Genomic DNA, 22205 nt, shown 5'->3' with positions numbered 1-22205 from the left:
AGCTAAAATGCTATTTTTTATTTTCCTTGCATGTCCTCCTCAGATCTACAGTGACTTTACTTCCAAGCGCACTTTCAGTGCAAAGTGGATTTTCCTTTAGTAAATAACCCCCTTAGTGCTCTTAACTGAGACAAGTACACTCTACAGAGGGACATGCTTTGTTCATATTTAAGAGTTCCCATCACTGGAACTAGGGGGCCAAGCCCAACCCCTAAAAGGCAACCCTACACCATAATCCCCCCTCTACCAAATTATTTGGACCAGTGCACAAGCCAAGGTCCATAAAGATATGGATGAGCGAGTTTGTGCAGGCCAGTCATGACCTCAACCCAATAGAACACCTTTGGGATGAATTGGAGCAGAGACTGAGAGCCAGGCCTTTTCGTCCAACATCATCATCACAAATGTGCTTCTGGAAGAATTGTCAAAAATTCTCCATAGACACACAGTTGAAGCTGTTATAGCTGCAAAGAGTGGGCAAACTTAATATTGAACCCTACGGACTAAGACTCGGATGCCATTAAAGTTAATGTGCGTGTAAATGCAAGTGTCCCAATATTTTTGATAATCTACTGTATTATGAGTTACCCACTTAAGGACCGCCTACTGCTTATTTACAGCGGAAGAATGGCCATGCTGTGCTGCCCTGGCTCTGCTGTCATTCGCTACAGCACAAGTCAATCAGTGGGTCCCAGTCAATGATTTATGGCCAGAACCTGCTGATGAGCAGAGCGAATGACAGAAGAGAGATTTGTGTTGGTAAAGCAGGAACTAAAAACCTGCACGTTGCATGGTAAAAACAGCACACAGTAAACTCAAAAAAGCTCCTTTAACATGTTTCAATCGGGTCCACCTGTCAGCTTTTCAGACGGATTTTATTGGAACCTCCATTCTTCTATGGAGCAGCAGGTGTAAATGGACATGTGTCCATTTACACCCTCCTACATTAAAATCTGATGAAAACAGACGGATGGGAACACTCCCCTTCCGTCTAACAGATCGGATGGCATCCAGCCACCCATAGAGGAAAGGGTTCTATGTCTGTGTCCACTCTGCATGAGTGGACCGGGCATGGACCCGTCATCCTCCTGCTCAGCAGGGATCAGTAGAGAGATCCCCTGATGAGCAAGCAGATAGCAGCCACAATTGCCCCATGTGAAAGGGGCCTAACACTTGAAAGGCACACAGTTAACACTTTGATCGCCCTAGATGTTAACCCCTTCCCAGTCAGTGTCATTAGTACAGTGATAATGTATAGTATTACCACTGATCACTGTATTAGTGTCACTGGTGATGTCAGTGCCAGTTTGTCAGTTACCACAAAGTGTCAGATTGCCCGTTGCACTATCACTGTCCCACTAGAAGTCGCTGATCACTGCCAGTACTAGTACCAAATAAAATAAATAAGAAATTCCAGTAAATATCCCATTGTTTGTAGATGCTATAACTTTCATACAAACCAATCAATAAACATTTATTGGGTATTTTTTTTTTTTGTTTTACCAAAGACATGTAGCACAATATATTGTGGCCTAAATTCATAAAGAAATTCGATTTTTTTTTTTATTTGATATGTTTTATAGTAGAAAGTAAACAAACGTTGTTTTTATTTTTACAAATGTTCAGTTTCGTTTCATTTATATAATGAAAAACCCAGTGGTGATCAAATACCACCAAAAAGAAAGCTCTATTTGTGTGAAAAAAAATTATATAAATTTTGTTTGGGTACAGCCTTGCCAGTTAAAGTAGCACAGTGCCAAATAGCAAAAAATGGCTAGGTCAGGAAGGTGGTAAACCTTCCGGAGCTGAAGTGGTTAAAGTGGAAGTTAAACTGAGGATATTAGGAACAGATCATACATTTTCTTTTTGACGCCTAAATAATGGTTGCTATGGGTAATGCATTTTTCCATCTCCTTCTATAAAATGGACCTGTCATGTATTTATTGGGATTTCTCTCACCTGATTTCGCTGATAACAGAAATTGCAAGCCCAGAGTTTTGCCCGGTAATCGACTTGACTGCAAAACAAGCACAATTATCAATTTTTTTCCCATATACATTCTAAATATAATTCTGGCAATTAAGTGTGTAACTTGAATATGTATAAAATACCCTCCAGTGTCATGGTCCTAAGAAAAACTCAAACTAGAAAACATATGAAAAATGTTGATTTACTTATTACACAGTGCCGTCAATTTACACAGTGTACTCAATTAATCAACAACTAATCAATAATGAAATAATCAATTAATTAGCCATTAACATAATTGGGTTAAAAAAATAATAATAAAATAAACACTTTATAGTACAAAAAGAGCAAATAATTTCTACTGTAACTATTACTATCACTGGTCCACAGTAAAAAAAAAAAAAAAATTAACCCCTTACAGTAGCGATTATTTGCTCTTTTTGCACTATGAAGGGCTAATTTTAGTTTTTTTTAACCCCATTATGTTACTAAACGTCTTAGGCTTGGTTCACACCTATGTGTTTTTTGGTGCTTTTTGCAGAAACAGACTGCAGTTCATTTAACATGGTTTCCTATGGGACACGTTCACATCAAGGCCTATTTTTCAGCTGCTGTGTATTTGGAAAGGGTCAGGGACTTTTTTCAATATACTTCAATGGGGAAGCTGCAGAAAAGCATGTAATGCATTTTTTGCAGCAATTGGTGTTTCTTAATCTGCCCAACAACAAACTAGCCAAAAAAAAAAAAAAAAAAAAAAAAAAAAAAAAAAATCGCAGCAAAATCACGTACGCAAAAATCTAAACGCACAGCAAAAAGCACTGCAGAAACAGATCAAAAGCAAAAACTGCATAGGTGTGTACCGAGCCTTATGATGGCCACACGGATCAATTTTCAGATGAGAATATTCATACAAAAAAAAAAAAAATCTTTGTACATTCGCTGTATGAAAGAATGTTGTTTGAAATATTCACTTGCTTTTAAAAAGTGGTTGTATACCCGCTGAATTTTTTATTTATTTTTTTACTCACCTACAAAGGAAAAGGCATAATGAGCTAGTATGCACCGCATACTAGCTCATTATGAAATACTTACCTTAGAACGAGGCCCCCGACATCTGGCCCGATCCACGCCGAGGGAGATGACATGTTCACTTGGCGTTTCTTCCGGGTATCACGGCTCCGGTACTGCGAGTGGCCGGAGCCACGATATCGTCACTCCCGTGCATGCGCGTGGGAGATTTCTTCCCGGCAAGGTCCGGAGTCTGCCGGACTTTCAGCTGAGAATCCCCTGTGCGCCGGCGCATTGCGAGGGGAATATCTCCTAAACCGTACAGGTTTAGGAGATGTTTTTTTACCTACAGGTAAGCCTTATTATAGGCTTTCCTGTAGGTAAAAGTACCAAAATTGACTATACAGCCACTTTAACATTCTGTTTTAAAATTAATGTAATTTCTCAACTAAAACCACATACACTGTCTGAAAATTCCTTTGACCAAGAAGTTTTCTATTATTTCTAAATTTCGTGGGAGGAAACCAGAGTATCCGGAGGAAACCCAGGAAGGTACAGGGAGAACATGTAAACTCCACGCAGGTAGTGCCATGGTTGGGATTCGAACCAATGGCCCTAGTGCTGCTATGTTATGTATTAGTGCGATCTTGTAGCAGCAGCATAGTCCATGAAACCAAACTGTGCTTTTGGGAGCTTATAACAAGAAGCATGGTTTGTACTACAAAGTTGTTTCCATAGTGATAACACATTTTAAGCTGTGACCAAAAAGTGTTCAAATCATTTTTTTTCTGATACTATTAGTGTAGAGACAAATAAAATAAGATATAAAAGTCCATTTACTTACCAGAGGCATGTGTATTCTTGCCTCAGTTTTGGTGTGCTTTTTATATTTCTTCCAGATCTAGTGTAAAACTGACTTTTTGTCAGAAGTTTCCTGCAATAAAGACCGGTCACTGCAGATCTCTGTGCTTGTGCAGGGGAACTGGTCTTATTTTCCGCCCCCTGTGATTTCTGCAGGCAGTCTGTAGTGGGTGGAGCCTGCTACGCCCCTTCCACAGCTCTGCTTTCTGCTCAGGTCACGTGCAGCAGCACAGGGATGATATCACTTCTATGTGTAGGAGGTACAGCCAGGGCTGTAAAGGCCTTTGGTGCACACAAAGTGGATTTATATCCTTTGTGGTTATGAAGCAATACATTTTAACAAAACACAGCACAACACAGCTTGCTTCAGTTGGAAGTTTAAGGAAAAATGTGGGAAATGTTTAATTTTTTTTCTCCTAAAATAATAAAACCTGATTCAGGGTTTGTAAACAGAGAACAAAGCAAAGGCTAGTCGTCTTGCAGCTTTGCAGAAAGTTAATGCACCTTGTGTTGAACGTTTGTTTTGAATGGGTTGCCTACGCACCTTATGTCCGCCATGGACAGCTCAAATTTTCAGCAAAAATGTAGGTATGGGTGGCACAGTCAGCACTTCCTGGGTACACAAATTGTTCAACCGACTTTTGTCAGAGGGGCTGGGAAGGAAAGATTCTACCATCCATTCTGTTTAGTGTGGATGGAGGACTCTATTAGATTTTTCTCATTTAGGTGCCCTTTTATGAAGCAGTGAAATCTATTCACTGCTTCATTCTCCGGCATTCACAGAGGAGATCTTTCTCCTGTTTGTCTGTTTGGCCCCCTAATACTGCAATCTCGTGAGACTTTACGAGATTACAGTACTAGAAATTCACCAATACACAGAGATGTCAGTTTATTAAGCAGTGATAAATTATTAAATTATCACAGCTCAATACACTGACACACGGTTTGATTAATGTTAGTAAAATAAAGATTCCCCCTACATAATATATACACACACATTTTATATATTATATATATATATATATAAAAAAAGTGTGTGTGTGTGTGTGTGTGTGTGTGTATATATATACACACACATATATATATATACACACATATATACATACATACATACATACATACATACATACATACATACATACATACATACATACATACATACATACATACATACATACATACATACATACATACATACATACATACATACATACATACATACATACATACATACATACATACATACATACATACATACATACATACATACATATATACACACACACACACACACACACACACACAAGTTAATTATCTTCCTCTTTCCTCCTCAGATCCCCCAGATTCTCTTCACTCCCCGATTCTCCACCTCTGAGCTGATGAATCGGGGAGTGTGAATTCTGACACAGATGGCCAGTGAAGCGCTCAGATCGCAGCTTCATAAACTGGCCGTTACTGTGTCATGTGCGGAGATAATCGGCGGGAGAACAAGTTCAAACACTTCTCCCCCGATTATCTCTGGTTCATAAACTGTTTATGGGCTGTGATCAGCGGCGATCCTCTAGATCTCCACTGATCTCTGCTTCATAAACGGACACCTGAACCAGTGGGTTAAGAGAAACCTACGTGTGTATGGCCAGTTTTACTTCAGCTCTTCACCTGTTACAAACTGCCTGCCTCACCCAGTTCACTCAGTGTTAAGGCCTCATACACACGGGGCTTAAATAATGCCCCTTTTTATAGGGGTTTGTGGTTTTTTGAAACACACCTTTATATTAGCTTATGTGTCCATGCATACATAGGCATTTACAAGCAGAAAAAGAAAGAAAAAAAAAAAAAGAAACATCAGCAACATAGTCAGGAAAGGTACTTTTGGGGAAGACAAAAACCCAAAACACTTGAGGTGCCTAAACATGTGTAAACGTGCCTAAATGGTAGATGCATTTAGTGCTTGAGTGTTCATTCATTCCAATGGTCAGAGTAAATATTTTGGCCAGTGGAATCCAGCAACCCTCAAATGCTTGACGTACCTAAATTCATGTGCAAAACGTGGCTTTAGGAGCATTTTTTTTTAAATGGTTGTAAACCCTTTACAACCACTTTTTGCTACAGGTAAGCCTATAAGGCTTACCTGTAGCTACCCAGGATATCTCCTAAACCTGCGCAGTTTAGGAGATATCCCTTGTATCTTTATGTGCCAACGTCATCGGTACATGCGCACTGAAGCAATGGCATGTACGTGCCATTGCTTCAGTTAGTGTGCTGTTGCCAGCGTGTGTGGGAGTGACGTCATTGCGGGTCCGGCCAATCACACCCCTGGAACTTGCGATACACAGAAGTAATGCCGAGAACGATGTCGCTGACTGGAGCAGGGTACGAGGACCGCTGCAGGAGCTTCGATCCAAGGCAAGTAATTCATAATGAGCTAGTATGCTATGCATGTCTTGCAGGTTGTTTTTTTTTTGTGTGGGTTTCCAACCACTTTAAAGGCACTTTTCTCCTGCCAGTAGAAAAGGCGTTTAGGGGAGCTGAGCAAATGCTGAGGTCAAATTAGCCAGCTACATTCATAGGAGATCCCCTACCAGCGGTTATAATCATCCTGTATTTAAGCATCTTTTATCACCAAACTGCCAAATGTTAATTCTTATATGTGTAGAGCAACTGCCAACACAGAAAAAAATCTGACACCACACCTTACACAAAATATCATCCAAGAATTTCATTCACAGCACAAGACCAGGCAGGCCTCAGTGTACACACTTGATAGGAATGTGGAAAGGGACAAGTCAAGGGATAGGTCATCAGAAGCTGACACTCAAATATAAAGGTCCTTGCTGACACATTGATGCAACACTATGTTCAATAAATAACCTGCTTTGAGTGCCAGCATAATATTTATTTTCATTATCAAGTATTGTATGTAGACAAAACCAGTTGTGGCTTTTAACCCAACAATTTGATATCAGTAGGAAAAGATTCACAGATATTACTGGGTTAGACAACCACAGAACTTTGTAGTAAATCAAAGGCTCTCCTCAAGCATGCATAGGAAGGACAAACAAACAAACAAACAAAAAACCCCTGGGGGTTATTTACTAATAGAAAATCCACTTTGCACTGCAAGAGCACTTGAAAGTGACCCTGCAAGTAAAGTCACTGTAGATCCGAGGGGGGACATGCAAGGAAAATTGCACACGATTGGATGATAAAATCAGCAGAGTTTCCACTCATTTCAGATCTACCCCTTATATCTAGAGTGACTGCATTTTCAAGTGCACTTGCAGTGCAAAGTGGATTTGCCTTTCCTAAATAACCCCCCCCCCCCCCCCCAATCTTCTTTGCACAAAATTCTACTACAGCTGAAGAAACCCAAGCTGTGACACAAGAGTAGTGTGAGCAAGTTGTAAGAGGAGACTTAACATAGTTCTTGATTGGTATGTGGAAAGAGGATTGCAGCATACAGTTTAGTCTGTGTCAGAAACATATAAGTGTTGTTGACAGGAGATACTATTCCATAAGGGGGGTGGTTGAAGGGGACACCACTCATTTATTAGCAGAGATGTTTGGAGTAACTCTGAATGTATGCATGGTTAGCTGGAATTTGCCATTTGTATTGAACTGAAGAAGAAATGAATATACTGCAGTAATGACTGCCATGCTACTGTATGATTGCCAACACACAAGTTAAATTGATGATTTAAAGAGGAAGTAAACCCTGATGAGTTTACTTCCTCTTTCATTCCCTGCAAAGGTAAAGCATAATGGACTACTATGCATCGCATAGTAGTCCATTATGTGTCACTTACCTGACACAGGAGCCAGCGAAGTCACCGCTGTCCCCTGTAGTCCAGCGCATCCATCTTCTCGGTGGGTCTCGCTGCTCCACCGCTGTCATTCGGGGAAGCATGCGCACGGGAGCCGCCACTCGCGGCATATCGTGGCATATCGCCGTTGACCGCGGCGCGCTCAGTGCGCCGCTGTCTACAGCGCATGCGCCGTAGACAGCGGTGCCTGTCTTTCCGCAAATATCTCCTAAACCGTGTAGGTTTAGGAGATATTTCTTGGACCTACAGGTAAGCCTTAATCTAGGCTTACCTGTAGGTCAAAGTTGGTTGTAAGGGTTAACAACCACTTTAAGTCAGATGCAATCAGTCCAATTCATATTATCTGGACTACATTACAAGCCAAACAATCAGTACTCAGCAATAGCAGCCTCCATACTTTTCACAGTACAGTCAAAGAGTTCTTTTTCACAAATTTTACCCTATAAAGCATTTTGCTTTTTACTTGAGAAGTTAGAAACACATATCTTACTGCCCTCTTAAAATGTGAGTAAACTCCCTTTGTTATTTTTTTTACCTACAAGTAAGTCTATTATAAAGCTTACTTGTAGGTACAGTTAATATCTCCTAAACATACACATAAGACAGAACTCGACAAAACCCGGCGCCAGGTCGCATTTGCGACTAGAATTAGCGACCTGGCGCCTGGGGCAGCACAGCTGGGGGTATCCTGTATCCGTGGACCCCCCCTCCCCCCCCGGCGTGTTCGCGTCGGCCTGTTTTTGAGGCCTTCTGCAGTCCTATGATTCCTTCTGGAATCTGGCGCCCTCTTCTGGTGGCCGTTGGTATGACAACCAGCAATGCTAATGGAGCTTCCTCTCCCTGTTTTTTTTTTTTATTGCCTGCCCATCTCCTTCCCTTTATTTAGAACCCCCTAAACATTATATATATATTTTTTATTCTAACACCCTAGAGAATAAAATGGTGGTTGTTGCAATACTGTCTGTCACACCGTATTTGCGCAGCGGACTTACAAGTGCACTTTTTTGGGAAAAAATAATTTATTTAATAAAAAAAAAATAAGACAACAGTAAAGTTAGCCCAATTTTTTTTTATATTGTGAAAGATAATGTTACGCCGAGTAAATTGATATCCAACATGTCACGCTTCAAAATTGCACCCGCTCATGCAATGGCGACAAACTTTTACCCTTTAAAATCTCCATAGGCGACGTTTAAAAAAATTCTACAGGTTGCATGTTTTGAGTTACAGAGGAGGTCTAGGGCTAGAATTATTGCTCTCGCTCTACCGACCACGGCGATGCCTCCTATGTGTGGTTTGAACACCGCTTTCATATGCGGGCGGGACAGGGCGCATTAAAAATTTGTATTTTTCTTAATTTAACTTTTTTAATTTTTATTTTTTTCACTGTTCTTTGAAAAAAAAATTGTGTCACTTTTATTCTTATTACAAGGAATGTAAAAATCCCTTGTAATAGAAAAAGCATGACAGGTCTTCTTAAATATGAGATCTGGGGTCAGAGAGAAAATGCAATTAAAAAAAAAAAATTGTCATTTGAAATAAATAAAATGTCCCTCTAAGAGCTATGGGCAATGACTTGGAGACGGGAGGGGGGGGGATGTGGGGGTAGCGCTATCTTCCCCTCACTCGTCTCCATGTCAGGCGAGGGACAGGTCCGGATCGCCGTTACCGACCTGGCTCCTAACTTTTTAAGCTGGCTCCTAGATTCCAAGCAAGTTTGTCAAGCCCTGACATAGGAGATATATCATGTGTAGCAGCCAGTGACTTCACTGGCGCATGCGCACTGCGCTCTCAATGGACAGCATACCATCTATTGAGAGCGCTGTGCTGCGGGAGTGACATTGATGCAGCTTAGCCAAACGGGCGGGGGCCCGCAAACCTGGAAGGAAGACAGGGTCAAGATGGGTTCCATGTCAGTGGTGCCAGGGCGCCGCTGGAGGAATCCGTCTTTTGGGTAAGTCTATCATAATGTGCTAGTGTGCGGTGCATACTAGCACATTATGACATTACCCTGCAGGAACCAGGGCGGTTCACTACATTCAAATCATTACATTTATCATTGAATTTCGTCACTTTTTCATGAAGTAATTTTATATGCGAAGTAATTTTATATGCTCCTAAATAAAAAAATAAAATAAAAAGAGAATAAACCAAAAGAGAAGGAAATCTCACCAAAGAGGGTTTAGAACAGCTCTACAGGTGGTTCGGCTACAGAGAACAGGCTCATACTGTATAGGGGGCAAATCTGGCCTCTCTTTTATTGGGGTGAAGAGGGAGGCTACCGGCACCACCATTCTTGTGGCCTCCAAACGGCTGGATGGCCAAACATTCCAGCTGAACCGGACTCCATCTCTGTCTTCATTTTGCTGAATAAACTCCAGAAAGGTTGTCATCTTGAGATGTTACTGTGCAACCTGGAAGAAGTACATACAAAAGTAATTAACATGCTCAGTAGACAGCTGTCACTGTCTTTTACTAAATATCTCCTAAACCGTGTAGGTTTAGGAGATATTTCTTGGACCTAAAGGTAAGGTTTTTTCTAACACCCTAGAGAATAAAACGGTGGTTGTTGCAATGCTTTTTGTCACACCATATTGCGCAGCGGTCTTATAAGCACACTTTTTTTTTTTAGAAAAAATACAACTTTTGGAATAAATAAAAAATAAAAAAAATTAAAAAAACACACAACATTAAAGTTAGCCCAATTTCTGTTCTTTAAAGCGGAGGTCCACCCTAAAGTGGACCTTCCGCTCATTGGAATACTCCCCCCCTCCGGCGCCACAATTGGCACCTTTCAGGGGGGAGGGGGGTGCAGGTACCTGTACAGTACAGGTATCTGCACCCACTTCCGGCGTAGATTCTGCAGAAGGTACGCCCCTTTCTGCAGAATCTACGCCCCTTTCCGAAAGTCCCCCACTGCCTGCTGGGAAACACAGGGATCCCAGAGACAGCGGAGACCATCCTTATTGCGCAGCGCGACTCGTGCATGCACAGTAGGGAACCGGGAAATGAAGCCGAAAGGCTCCACTTCCTGATTCCTATACCCAAGATGGTGGCGGCAGCACCCGAGAGACGATCGAGAGATCGGCTTCGGGGGATGACATCGCGGGCGCGCTGGGCGGGTAAGTGTCACTATTTTAAAAATCAGCAGCTGCAGTATTTGTAGCTGCTGGCTTTTAAAAAAATAAAAACGGCGGACTCCCGCTTTAAATTGTGAAAGATAATGTTATGCCGAGTAAATTGATACCCAACATGTCACGCTTCATAGTTGCACCCGCTTTAGGAATGGCGACAAATTTTTCCCCTTAAAAATTCTAGAGGTTGCAGGTTTTGAGTTAGAGGAGGTCTAAGACTAGATTTTTTGCTCACTCCAACGACAGCAATACCTCACATGTGTGGTTTGAACATCGTTAACATATGCTGGCACTGTTCACGTATGCGTTCGCTTCTGCACGCCAGCTCGGCGGAACGGGGCGCATTTAAAAATTATTTTCCTCATTTTACCTTTTAATTTTTTATTTTTACACTGTTTAAAAAAAAAAAAAATAATTGGGTCACTTTTATTCCTATTACAAGGAATGTAAACATCCCTTGTAATAGAAATAAAGCATGATAGAACCTTTTAAATATGAGATCTGGGGGTCAAAAAGACCTCAGATCTCATATTTACACTAAAATGCAATATAAAAAAAATAAAAGTCACCCATTTAAAAAATAAAATTAAAAAAAAAATCCCTTTAAGAGCATTGGATGGAAGTGAAGTTTTGACATTGCTTCTGCCCTGCAATGATATGGAGACGGGTGGGGGGCCCATCTGCTAGCTAGCTGCTACTAGAGCTGCACAATTCTGGACAAAATGTGAATCACAATTTTTTTGCTTAGAATAAAAAGATCACGATTCTCTCACAATTCTCGTGATCTAAAATCTTTCACATCCAAAAAAAAAAAAAAATAAATAAAAGAAGGGGGGCTAACTTTACTGGTTAGTTTTTTTATTCACTAAAATATTTTTTCCCCCAAAAAATTGCATTTGAAAGACCGCTGTGCAAAAACAGTGTGACATAAAATATTACAACAATCACCATTTTATTCTCTAGGGTGTCTACTAAATATAAAAATGATTTTATTTTGAAACCAACAAATGTCAGAAAAAGGTTTAGTGTTTAAGTGGTTAAACTTTTTTTACTTACACACACAGTCTATTACATTGACAAATTGTTGCAATGTTTATACTTCAACTGATAGAATGTTTTGATTCTTGGCAGACTGCCCAGTTTTTCTCTTCCTTTCTTTTGAGGGCTGTGGCTTCAGAAGAGCAGAGAGAATTTTTTGCAGAGAAATAATTGTGAAACACTTTAGTCAAGATCCTAATAACAGTTCTTGACCATTAATTGTGCAGCTCTAGCTGCTACCATAACAGTAGCGAGTAGCTTAGTAGCACCATAAAACGACAGGGGGCAGTTCGGAAGTGGTTAAAGCGGAGGTCCCCCTTAAAAAAAAAAAAAAAAAAAATGAAAACCAGCAGCTGCACATACTGCAGCTGCTGGCTTTTAATAATAGGACACTTACCTGTCCTGGAGTCCAGCGATGTCGGCATCGCAGCTGATGTTTCCATCAGCTGTCGGGTGCTGCCGCCGGCAGTGTAGCCTTTCGTCTTCACCCTGAAAACCCTACTCCACATGCGCGAGGGGAGCTCCTCTCCCCTACTGGCCCAGCGACAGAGGAAGGAGGAGGGAGCCCCAGCAGTGATATCAACAGCCGGGGCTGAGGATTCCAGAAGTGGGAAAGTATACCTGTCCCCCCCCCCCCCCCAAAAGGTGCCAATTGTGGCACCGGAGAGAGGAGTAACCAGATGAGCGGAAGTTCTACTTTTGGGTGGAACTCCGCTTAAGGGTGTGAGCACCCATATTATTTTAGTTTTTAATTTTTACTTCCCTCCACCTTAAAGATTTCAGTTTGTTGTTCAACTCCATTGTACAGTTTATAGGTCACATTTAGGCCTCATACACACAGGATGCTTTTTTCCAGTGAAAACACTCCCTATAATGTAAAAACGCCAATCGTTTGAGCTGTAAAACTGTAAAATGCTGCTAAACAGTCTCTGCTCCTGGACACACAGGCTGTCGTTTTTTTCTACTGCCCCTAAACGCCTCTGACAGTTTATTGGCTCATACACACAGGACGTTTTTACAGCTGCTGTTAGGAGTGTGACATTTATTTTTTTTTTTAACTGCCTTTAAATGCCCCTCCATGTTAGCCTATGAGAAAATGGGGAGGTCGAAAAAGTGTTTTGGATATCATGTCACATCCAAAGAATTGAACAAAAAAAAGAGAAAAGACCCCTAATGGACTTTAAAGGCATGAATATCTACACAACTAAAAATTATTTTTTGTTCAATGTTGACATTGTTAATTGCTGAATCAACACAGCTGAACAAACAGCTATAAGAACACAGCAGTCCTACCCATGCCATCCATTCCATTGCAGAGGGATTTTAGGACGCTGTGTGCTTCTTGTATGCTGTTTAAGGTAAATAATTTCATTAAAGTGGATGTAAACCCACTCTCATCCTTTCTAAACTACTGCAATATTGGTTATCTAGAACAGTGATTATCAACCAAGGTTCCTCCAAAGGTTGCTAGGAGGTTCCTTCAGCATTGGGCAATTTCTGCCTCTCAGATAAGTTCCCACTGACACCATTGATCTTTTTAGCTATCTGTAAGGAGGTAATTCTTCCCAATGACCACAAGTGTAAGGACCATTCTTTCCACTGACCATCACAAGTTGTAGATTTCTCATTTTTAGCAGGGGTTCCCAGAGACCGGAGAACTATTTCAAAGGTTCCTCTGTGTTGAACAGGTTGAGAAAGGCTGATCTAGAAGGATATAGATGCCTCCTGCATGTATACTCAGCCGTCAAATGTCTCCCCTCTGTCTGCTAGGAGACCCAAAAAACTGCAGATTTTGTGGGTGGGTCTGTTTTCCAGGGCTCAGTGGGTGGAGTAGTGATGTCAGACTCCCCGCCCACCTCTACACTTCCCTTAACATGCATTTTCTCCTGTGTATTTCTTACACTGAACTTCTGCTATGATCACTAACATCCAGTCAAAACCCCAAAAAGTCCCCACATGACTTCAGCATGCCAAATCATGCTGAGGTGTGGAACAGCCAATCCTTGCAGGGCAGCAGAAGAAAGGAGTGGGAGGGAATTAAAAAATAATGCATGTCTCTTAGGCTAGTGCACGAGATATGTAAATCACCTGTCACTCACAGCAAGGGGGAGGATTTGACAAAGTTTTTCTGTTTGTCAAGATTTCTCTCACTGAACAATAAAAGAGGATTGCTCAGAGCTGGATTAACTCTTTGTGGCAAGACTGGGCTCAAATAATAGGAAATCGTATACTCTACATTATGACGTAAAAAAAAAAAAAAAAATAAATAAAAATTCGGGTTTACATCCCTATGCCACAATGTCTACAATCCTTAAAAAAAAAAAAAGTAAACTTTCTACATTCACAATGAAGTATCTTTAAAGTAAAATTAATTTCAATTGCCTTTATTATATAGATATTATATTGGTCATCCCTGTGGCTTTGATGTTTACCAAAAGATTCTACTGGAGTTTAATACTATAAGTCAGGTATAAAAGCCTCTCTTATTTTAAATACCCCAGTACTAGGATTAACATTGAATTTAATATATATTTATACACAAATATTTATTACTATTTTTTCCACCCAGGCTGATCCTTCATTCTTTGGCCTCAGTGCTCCTGTTTGCCATGTCCTGAACGGCTTTCCATATACATGTGTGGGGGGGGAGTAAGGGCCCACCATCACTGACCACCGGACACAATTTTCATTTAGAGACATTGCCCTCTTTGGGGTGACTAAGATCGTTTCACAAAGGTACAATCCTTCCTTATGGTTTTATCTTTGAATGTTCGTTCTATGACACCATTTCAGCCCATGTAAGTGCACTGACTATATGAAGAAATTTCTATATAGGACTATGGTCGCACTTGTATTCCATGCATTCACATGATCTCTTTAATAATGTTATAGATGCACAGTTGTGAGTTCTTGAAGAACACCCCTGAGGAAAGAATGTAATTGAGACGCGTCGGGTGAAGAACCACATCTAATCGTGTGCTGCTATTTTTTTGTTGACCAGACTATAGGTACAATAAAACTTAATAAATAATATTTTTTCAATTAAAAAAAAAATAGGATTTTTTTGTACTCACCGTAAAATTATTTTCTCTGTAATTCATCGACTGATGCAGCTTCTCTTAGACCATTGGGTTGTTATGCCACCTTCAGGAGAGGACTAGGCATTACATGTTAACATGTGATAATAAAACTAGAACTTTCTAGTTCCGCCCAAAGGGCGGTCCCTTAGGTAACAACCCCTCAGCAAGCTACTGCAGCCTCAGTACGTCAACAAGCAGTATAAACGTAAAGAAAAATATGAGGGACGGGTGCTGTGTCAGTTGGTAAATTACATAGAAAAGGATTTTACGGTGAGTACAAAAAATCCTATTTTCTCTTATATTCACCGACTGACACAGCTTCTCTCTTTAGACCATTGGGATGTCCCCAAGCAGTGCCAAAACAGCATAAAACTTCATCCATCATGGCATGTGGGAGCTAGTACAAATTTTACCCACAAAAAAACTAGAGTGTGGAAAAACCATCACAAAAAAAAAAAAACAGGGTGCTCGTCAACGGAGAACCGCACCAAAAACTGCGGTAACTAATGCAACAGTGTATTAACTTAAAAGGTACTGCGTTTTTACCCCAAAAACAGGATAAAAATGGAATATGCGATTGCAACTATACAGCCGCCTGCAAAACTTTGCAGCCAAAACAGGCATCACCTGATGCACTGACATCTACCTTGCAGAACTTTGTAAACGTGTGGACAGACGACCAGGTCGCTGCTTTACACACTTGAGCGACAGACGCTTGATGTCAGAAGGTCCAAGACGTTCCAATTGCCCTCGTGGAGTGGGCAGTGACAGAAAGGAGGGGGACCTGCCCATTCAAGGCATGGGCTTGTACTACAATCTGTCTGATCCTCCTGGAAATGGTGGCCGACGAGAACGCCATGCCTTTCTTTGGACCAGCCACCGAAACAAACAGCGAGTCGGACTTCCAGAAGGGAACCGTGGCAGACAAATACACCTTCAGAGCCCAAACCACGTCCAGAGCACGAAGGGCCACCTCCTTAGGATGTGTCGGCTTAGGACACAGAGATGATAACACAATGTCCTCATTGATGGCCACTAGAAAGACCACTTTCTGGGAAAGAGTCAACAGGGGACACACTCTGATATTTTCAAATGGCGGTTTCTGAAGCGCCGATAACACCAGGTTCAGATCCCATGGGGGTAATGGTGGATGCACCGGAGGAACTACATGTCACACCCCTTGAATAAAAGTGCTCACTAGAGACGCCAGGGGTCGCTGAAAAAAAAAAGACAGCCAAAGCTGATATTTGTCCTTTAATTGTGCTTAACGCCAATTTGTGGTCCACCCCTTGCTGAAGAAACAGTAGGATCCTGGATATAGAAAAGCGCGGATGCCATCCTTTCTCCTCACACATGGAGATGCAGGCCTTCCAGGTACGAAGATATATCTTGCGAGAAGAAGATTTCTGTGCTCTCAACATAGTTGGGATCACCAAGTCCGACAGACCCCAGTTCCTCAACACCTGGCTCTCAATAGCCATGCCATTAAAGCCAGCGATGGTAAAGAAGGATGAAGAATTGGACCTTGAGGGAGAAGTTCCTCTAATGCAGCGGCCGAGCTTCTTGTTCCTCCTTGGTGATTGATGTATGCCACAGCAGTGGCGTTGTCCAACTGGATCCTGATCAGACGCCCTTCAAGTCTCATTGACCATGTGGAGAGGCACAGCCTGATCGCTCTCTCTCAGTTCAAGCAGATTGATCGGCAACTTGGATTCCTCCATCGACTGAACTCCCATCACTCCACCCCAGCCGAATAGGCTGGTGTCCGTTGCGATCACCGTCCATTTCAGAGGTAGGAACGACTTCCCGGACTGAAGCACCGGGGACCTCAGCCACCAGATCAGTGAACCCCTGACTAACTGGCTCACCTGGATCTGTTGATCCAGGGACAACGGAGATCTGTCCCACTTTGTCAAGATCTCCTTCTGCAGGACTCTGGTGTGGAACAGGGCATATGGTACTGCCTCGAAGGAGGCCACCATGAGTCCCAGGACTCGCATGCAGAAGCGCAGCAATGACCACTTGCGGTTCATCAGCAGTTTTACCGTGGCTCTGAGAGTCTGCAGCTTGTATGAAGGGAGAAACACTCTCGCTTCCCTGGAGTCCAGCAGCAAGCCTTGGTACTCCAAACGCTGAGTCGGTACTATCACTGACTTTTTTTAGGTTCAACAGCCACCCAAATTCTTGCAGGGTCTGCATGGTGATCGCCACATCCTCTAACGGCGGAAGAAGCTCTCAGGAGGAGATCGTCTAGGTAACCCATGATCGCGATCCCGTGTTGCCGTAGCAACACCAACACAGAAGCCAATACCTTGGTAAAGACTCAGGGGGCTGATACCAAACCAAAATGGAGAGCCACAAACTGGTAGTGGGCTTCCCTGACTGCAATCGCAGAAACTTTTGATGCCGGAGGCATATGGGTATGTGTAGGTATGCATCCTGGATGTCTTAGGGATGTCAGGGAGTCCCCTTGATGGAGTGCAGCGACTACTGAGCGAACTGATACCATTCTGAACCTCTGCACTTTAACAAAGTGATTGAGGGCTTTTTGATCCAAGATTTGATGTACCCCTTCCCTTCTTGGGAACTACAAGCAGGTTTGAGTAGAACCCCTGGAAACATTCTGATTCCGGAACAGGTACAATCACCGCGCGATTCAGCAGGTCCCCTACTGCCCCCAAGAGGGCCTCCCGGCGAGTCGGGAGAACGGGTATGCTGGAGGGGAAAATCTGTTTTGCGGCCAAGAGAGGAAATCTATGTTGTAGCCATAGGAAATCAGATCGCAGACCCATTGGTCGGACAGTTGAGAGGACCACCGGGGTGCAAACTCCCGAAGGTGACCCCCCACCGAGTCATGGGTGGGGGCAAACCTTCATGCTATAGCACTTTTGTTCGCAGGCTTGTTAGGCCTGCGTCCAGGGCTGCGTCACAAACGTACTTAAGACCTTGCACTAGTTGGTCTGCTAGTCCCACGCAGACAGGAGAAGCCTGCTGTTCTCCCAATTCGCGGTGCAACAGTTTTGCCCACTCAGTGTCTGCGACAAAAGTGCGGATGCCAGTACTGGTCGCATGGTTGATCCCACAACAAGGAACGAGCCACTGCCTCGGCCTTCCTGTCCGTGGGATCCTTAAATGCAGGAGTCCCCTCTACCGGGATTGTGGTTACTTTGTTTAATCTGGATACTGGGGGGTCCACGACCGGAGGACTTTTTGAGAAGGCTCTCCTCAAAAGGGCAACGCAGCACCGCCATGTATTTGCGGACCGAAAGGTCCGTTGCGGTTGACCCCATTCCTTATAAATGAGCTTGTCAAAATAAGTCAGATACGGGAATACCTTAGGTGAATGGCTGGCTTACGGGACCCAAAAGGGACCGCTAAATCAGCAGAGGGATCTGGCTTTGTCGCGCACGGACCTGGACGGGGACTCATCCCCACTGTCTGAACGGTCCTGGTCAGCATCATCTGAAAGGACAGAGCAGGAGTCACCAGCCTCAGCAGGGCCCGAGTCTGCGTCAGAGCTCTTCCCAGAGGATGGGGGGGGCAGGGACTGCTTTTTAGCACTCTGCGCCCCCACGCACCGCTTCCATCTTGGCAACTAACAAATTGAGGACCGCTGACAAGGCGTCCAAGGGCACTGCGCATGCCGCAGGCGAACTGGTTGCAACTGCCTGGACTTCAGGGGAAGAAACAGCAGTTTCTGAAGCCATGCTGACCCTACCCTGTCAACCACCCAAAGGGGACTTAGGACAGCGACAGTCCCACCCTCCTTACTGCTGCTGGCTGAGGGGCTCTTTCCCGCAGGACTCACCACCCTGAAGGGTTTTGCGCTATCCATCATATAGTGCCTGTGGTCTCTGTTGGCTCCCAGGTGCAGAGGGATCCGCTCTGTGTCAGTGGAAGCTGCTGCTAATGGCGCTGAAACTGCTCTGCAATGTGCTCAGGCTCAAAGAACATGGCCGCCCAGCATCCAGTATAAGGACATAAAACACTGGGAAAATGGCAGCCACAGCACAGGGACACATGCTGCCACTAGAGAAAGCTTAAAAACATGTTCAGGCTCCTTGAAAATGGCCACCAGCGTCCAGTATAAGGACAAATCACAGGGAAAATGGCCACCGAAGCACAGGAGAGCATGCTTTCTCTTGCCCACACCTAAGATGGCCGCTGATGCTGAAACCATGAGGGACAGAGCTGAACAAATGGCGGTGATCAGAGCTGCAAGGGACACAGGCACAGCCTCACAGGCACCTCCAGGGACATGAGACAATACTCAGGACTCAGCCAGCCAGCGCGCCCCCCCCCCCCCCCCGGAGAGCCCCTGTACAGACACACGCACACCGCTCAACAGCCACATGCAGCATCCCCCACAGGGAGGGGGGAGGGAAGATAGGGACAGGGAGAAGAGAGGGAGGTGAGAGACCCCCGAAACGACTTCCCAGGGAATGCCCAGCTGCTCAGCCCCACCAAGGTTGTGAGAGCTGTACTTACCAGTCCTGAAGAGCTGGGAGACATTCCATTACAGACCCACTCTCTGATCAGTACAGGGTGGCTGCTGGCCTCAGTACATTGTGACACAGACATCAGTAGCCCGGTCATATGTGCGCCCCGGAGCATAAAAGCTCACCAACCACCTCTGGAGCTGATGTTTCATCGTGGCTGACCCAGAGCGGAGCTCTGGTCTGCACACGCTCGATGGCCAGGCTGGGGAGACTATAAGGATAAGGGTATCCAGCCTGTCACCCAGCCACCCTGACCGGGTTCCTAGGTCCTTCTCCTTCACTAGGCAAAATAAAACTGAGGCTGCAGTAGCATGCTGAGGGGTTGTTACCTAAGGGACCACCCCTTGGGCGGAACTATAAAGTTCTAGTTTCATTATCACATGTTAACATATAATGCCTAGTCTTCTCCTGAAGGTGGCATAACAACCCAATCATCTAAAGAGAGAAGCTGTGTCAGTCGGTGAATTACAGAGAGAAGGAATTTACGGTGAGTACAAAAAATCCTATTTGTCTGTGTCAGTCGGTGAATATAGGAGAAATGATTTTTTGCTGTGTAGATATTCAAACCTTTAAAGTCCACTAGGGGCATTTTCTCTTTTTTGGTCATGTTAGCCTATGTGTCCATGCACACAAACTGCCAGAGGCATTTGAAGGCAGAGTTTAGGGCCAGTAGAAAAAAAAAAAAATAGCCTGTGCGTCCAGGAGCAGAAGCTCTTGAGCTGTAAAAACGAAAAAAAATTCCCCTAAATGCTGTATCAAGCTGTTAGCCATGTTTTTAGGCAGTTTTACATTATATGGAGTGTTTTTACTGAAAAAAAGCCAAAAAACGCTGGTTAAACAATGATCAAAAACATGGCTAACAGCGCGGTTTTAACGCTACTTTTCCTGGCAGCAATGCTGGCATTTAAATGTCTTTTGTATATGAGGCCTATGTGTGCATGGACACATAGGCCAACATGGAGGGGCATTTAGAGGTAGTTAAAAAAAAGAAAAAAAAAAAAAAAAAGTCAGACGCCCCTAACAGCAGCTGTAAAAACGTCCCGTGCGCATGACCCCTTAAAAATGGAAAAGTTCTGACATTATCTTTGTCTCTTTTTTTACATCACAGAAACCTGACATTTTAATGGATGTGGAGAGTTTTATATCCACTTTAGCTGCCTCTAAAACTAGTGCAAATCCAAAGCTGCAAGATTTTGGGTGCGACTTTACACTCTCTGGCACTCATGTAGCATCAAAGCACTGCAGGAACCTTTGCTAAGTCGCATAGATTGAAACGGGTGCCACTGAAATCAAAGGGCTGTGGACTTGTAATGCGACTGTGTCCAAAGTCGCATGACAAGTCGTATTAGTGTGAGCGGAGCTTTGCAGTCTCCCTTGCAAGGCTGCTTTCCTTTGTAGTCCTGCTATTTCTTGTAAGTCGGTCAGGAGAGGCAGGAAGCAGAGCCAGTAGTGCTGCACGTCAACTTTACCCAAAATGAGAATGTGTCAATTACTGCTGGTGAGTTTTTTTTTTCTTTCATTTTTGAAAATGTTATGTGAAGTGATTGATAGGTCTTCTATGAATAACAAAAGTAAAGTTTATCTAAGGTAAAGCGCGAATAAACAGCAGCCAGATAAACACTCAAATGAAGCATGCTGTCAAGGCGACATTTGCCTGAGTAATTTAACACCTAGCAACAAATCAGCTCTACAATTTCTAATCACTACCTGCAAGGTGAGTTACTTTCACAAAATCCCCTGAGTAGATTTTTTATTACCACACACACAATTCAGCCCGGGTTTACACTGACAGCAGGAATTAAATTGTGTGAGTTTAGCTGAACTCGCACCATTTTATTCCCGCATGTCAGTCCTGACTTCGGGGGCGATTTCAGAGACATCTGTGTGGGTTTATGCACAGATGTCTATTGAAATTAAACCCCAAAGTCACTAAAAGTAGTACAGAAACTATTTTTGGGAATCGGTGAGGCGTCGCATCGATTTGGATGGTGCCATTGCCAGCAATAGCCGCCGATTTGGCATGCGATTTGACATGTCAAATCACATGCCAAATCGCTGCAACGTGAACCAGGGCTCACACAGAACATACCTTATTTTACAAATATGTTTTTAGGTATTCACATTTTAAATACACTTTATGATGCCCCAATATGGCTCATAAGAACTAAGCAGATGCAACCTCACATACATCCATAATACAATATATACATAATGCAACCAAGCTCATATATGGTTGATAATGGTTCACAACAGTGTACAACGATCAGTAAACTCATCATGGCATAGTTATTATGCTAAGTGAGAAAATATATATTTTTTTTTATGTAAATGAATACTATATGGCAATAACTTAATGTCTTTGATACATACATGGGTACCATGGTAAACTGTATATCTACACGTTAAACTTAAAAAAAAAATGTATTACACACACACACATATTATATATATATATATATATATATATATATATATATATATATATATATATATATATCAAAAACAAAACTATTTGTTTTGGATAGAGTGGGGAAGGGTTACACCCTCTGGCAAGTTTTTACTTGTCTCTGAGATTCAGCCATCTATTTGTACTGGGGACATTGTTACAGAAATAGAAAAGGGAAAGGAAATTCAATTTTATAGTTGTTCCTAGAACAAAAGGTAAGGGAAAAAATCTTCCTACAGGGACGACTGATTCAGTGACAACTTTGGGAGATTCCATCTAACTTCCTGTTCCTTCTCTAACACAAGAAATTAAATTTCCACAATGAGACACATGCAGAAAGAAAATAA

The 22205-nt window shown here is 42.9% G+C and overlaps 1 protein-coding gene across 2 annotated transcripts in view; it reads right to left on the bottom strand.

Moving 5' to 3' along the window:
• The window catches only part of SEC23A (SEC23 homolog A, COPII component), a 256161-nt gene that overhangs the window by 232432 nt on the left and 1524 nt on the right, over positions 1–22205 (bottom strand). For both annotated transcript variants that reach the window (XM_077464838.1, XM_077464839.1), the window contains exons 2-3: positions 9834–10075; positions 1960–2017 (exon numbers count right to left, since the gene is read on the bottom strand). In XM_077464838.1, coding sequence (XP_077320964.1) covers positions 1960–2017; positions 9834–10054 — 279 coding nt within the window. In that variant the 5' untranslated portion in view covers positions 10055–10075. The remainder of the gene's footprint in view (positions 1–1959; positions 2018–9833; positions 10076–22205) is intronic.

The sequence above is a fragment of the Lithobates pipiens genome, unplaced genomic scaffold (genome assembly GCF_037356315.1).
Source record: "Lithobates pipiens isolate NorthernLeopardFrog02 unplaced genomic scaffold, aLitPip1_a1.2 Scaffold_30, whole genome shotgun sequence".
Lineage (NCBI taxonomy): Eukaryota > Metazoa > Chordata > Amphibia > Anura > Ranidae > Lithobates > Lithobates pipiens.
This window is presented reverse-complemented; position numbering and strand designations above follow the sequence as displayed.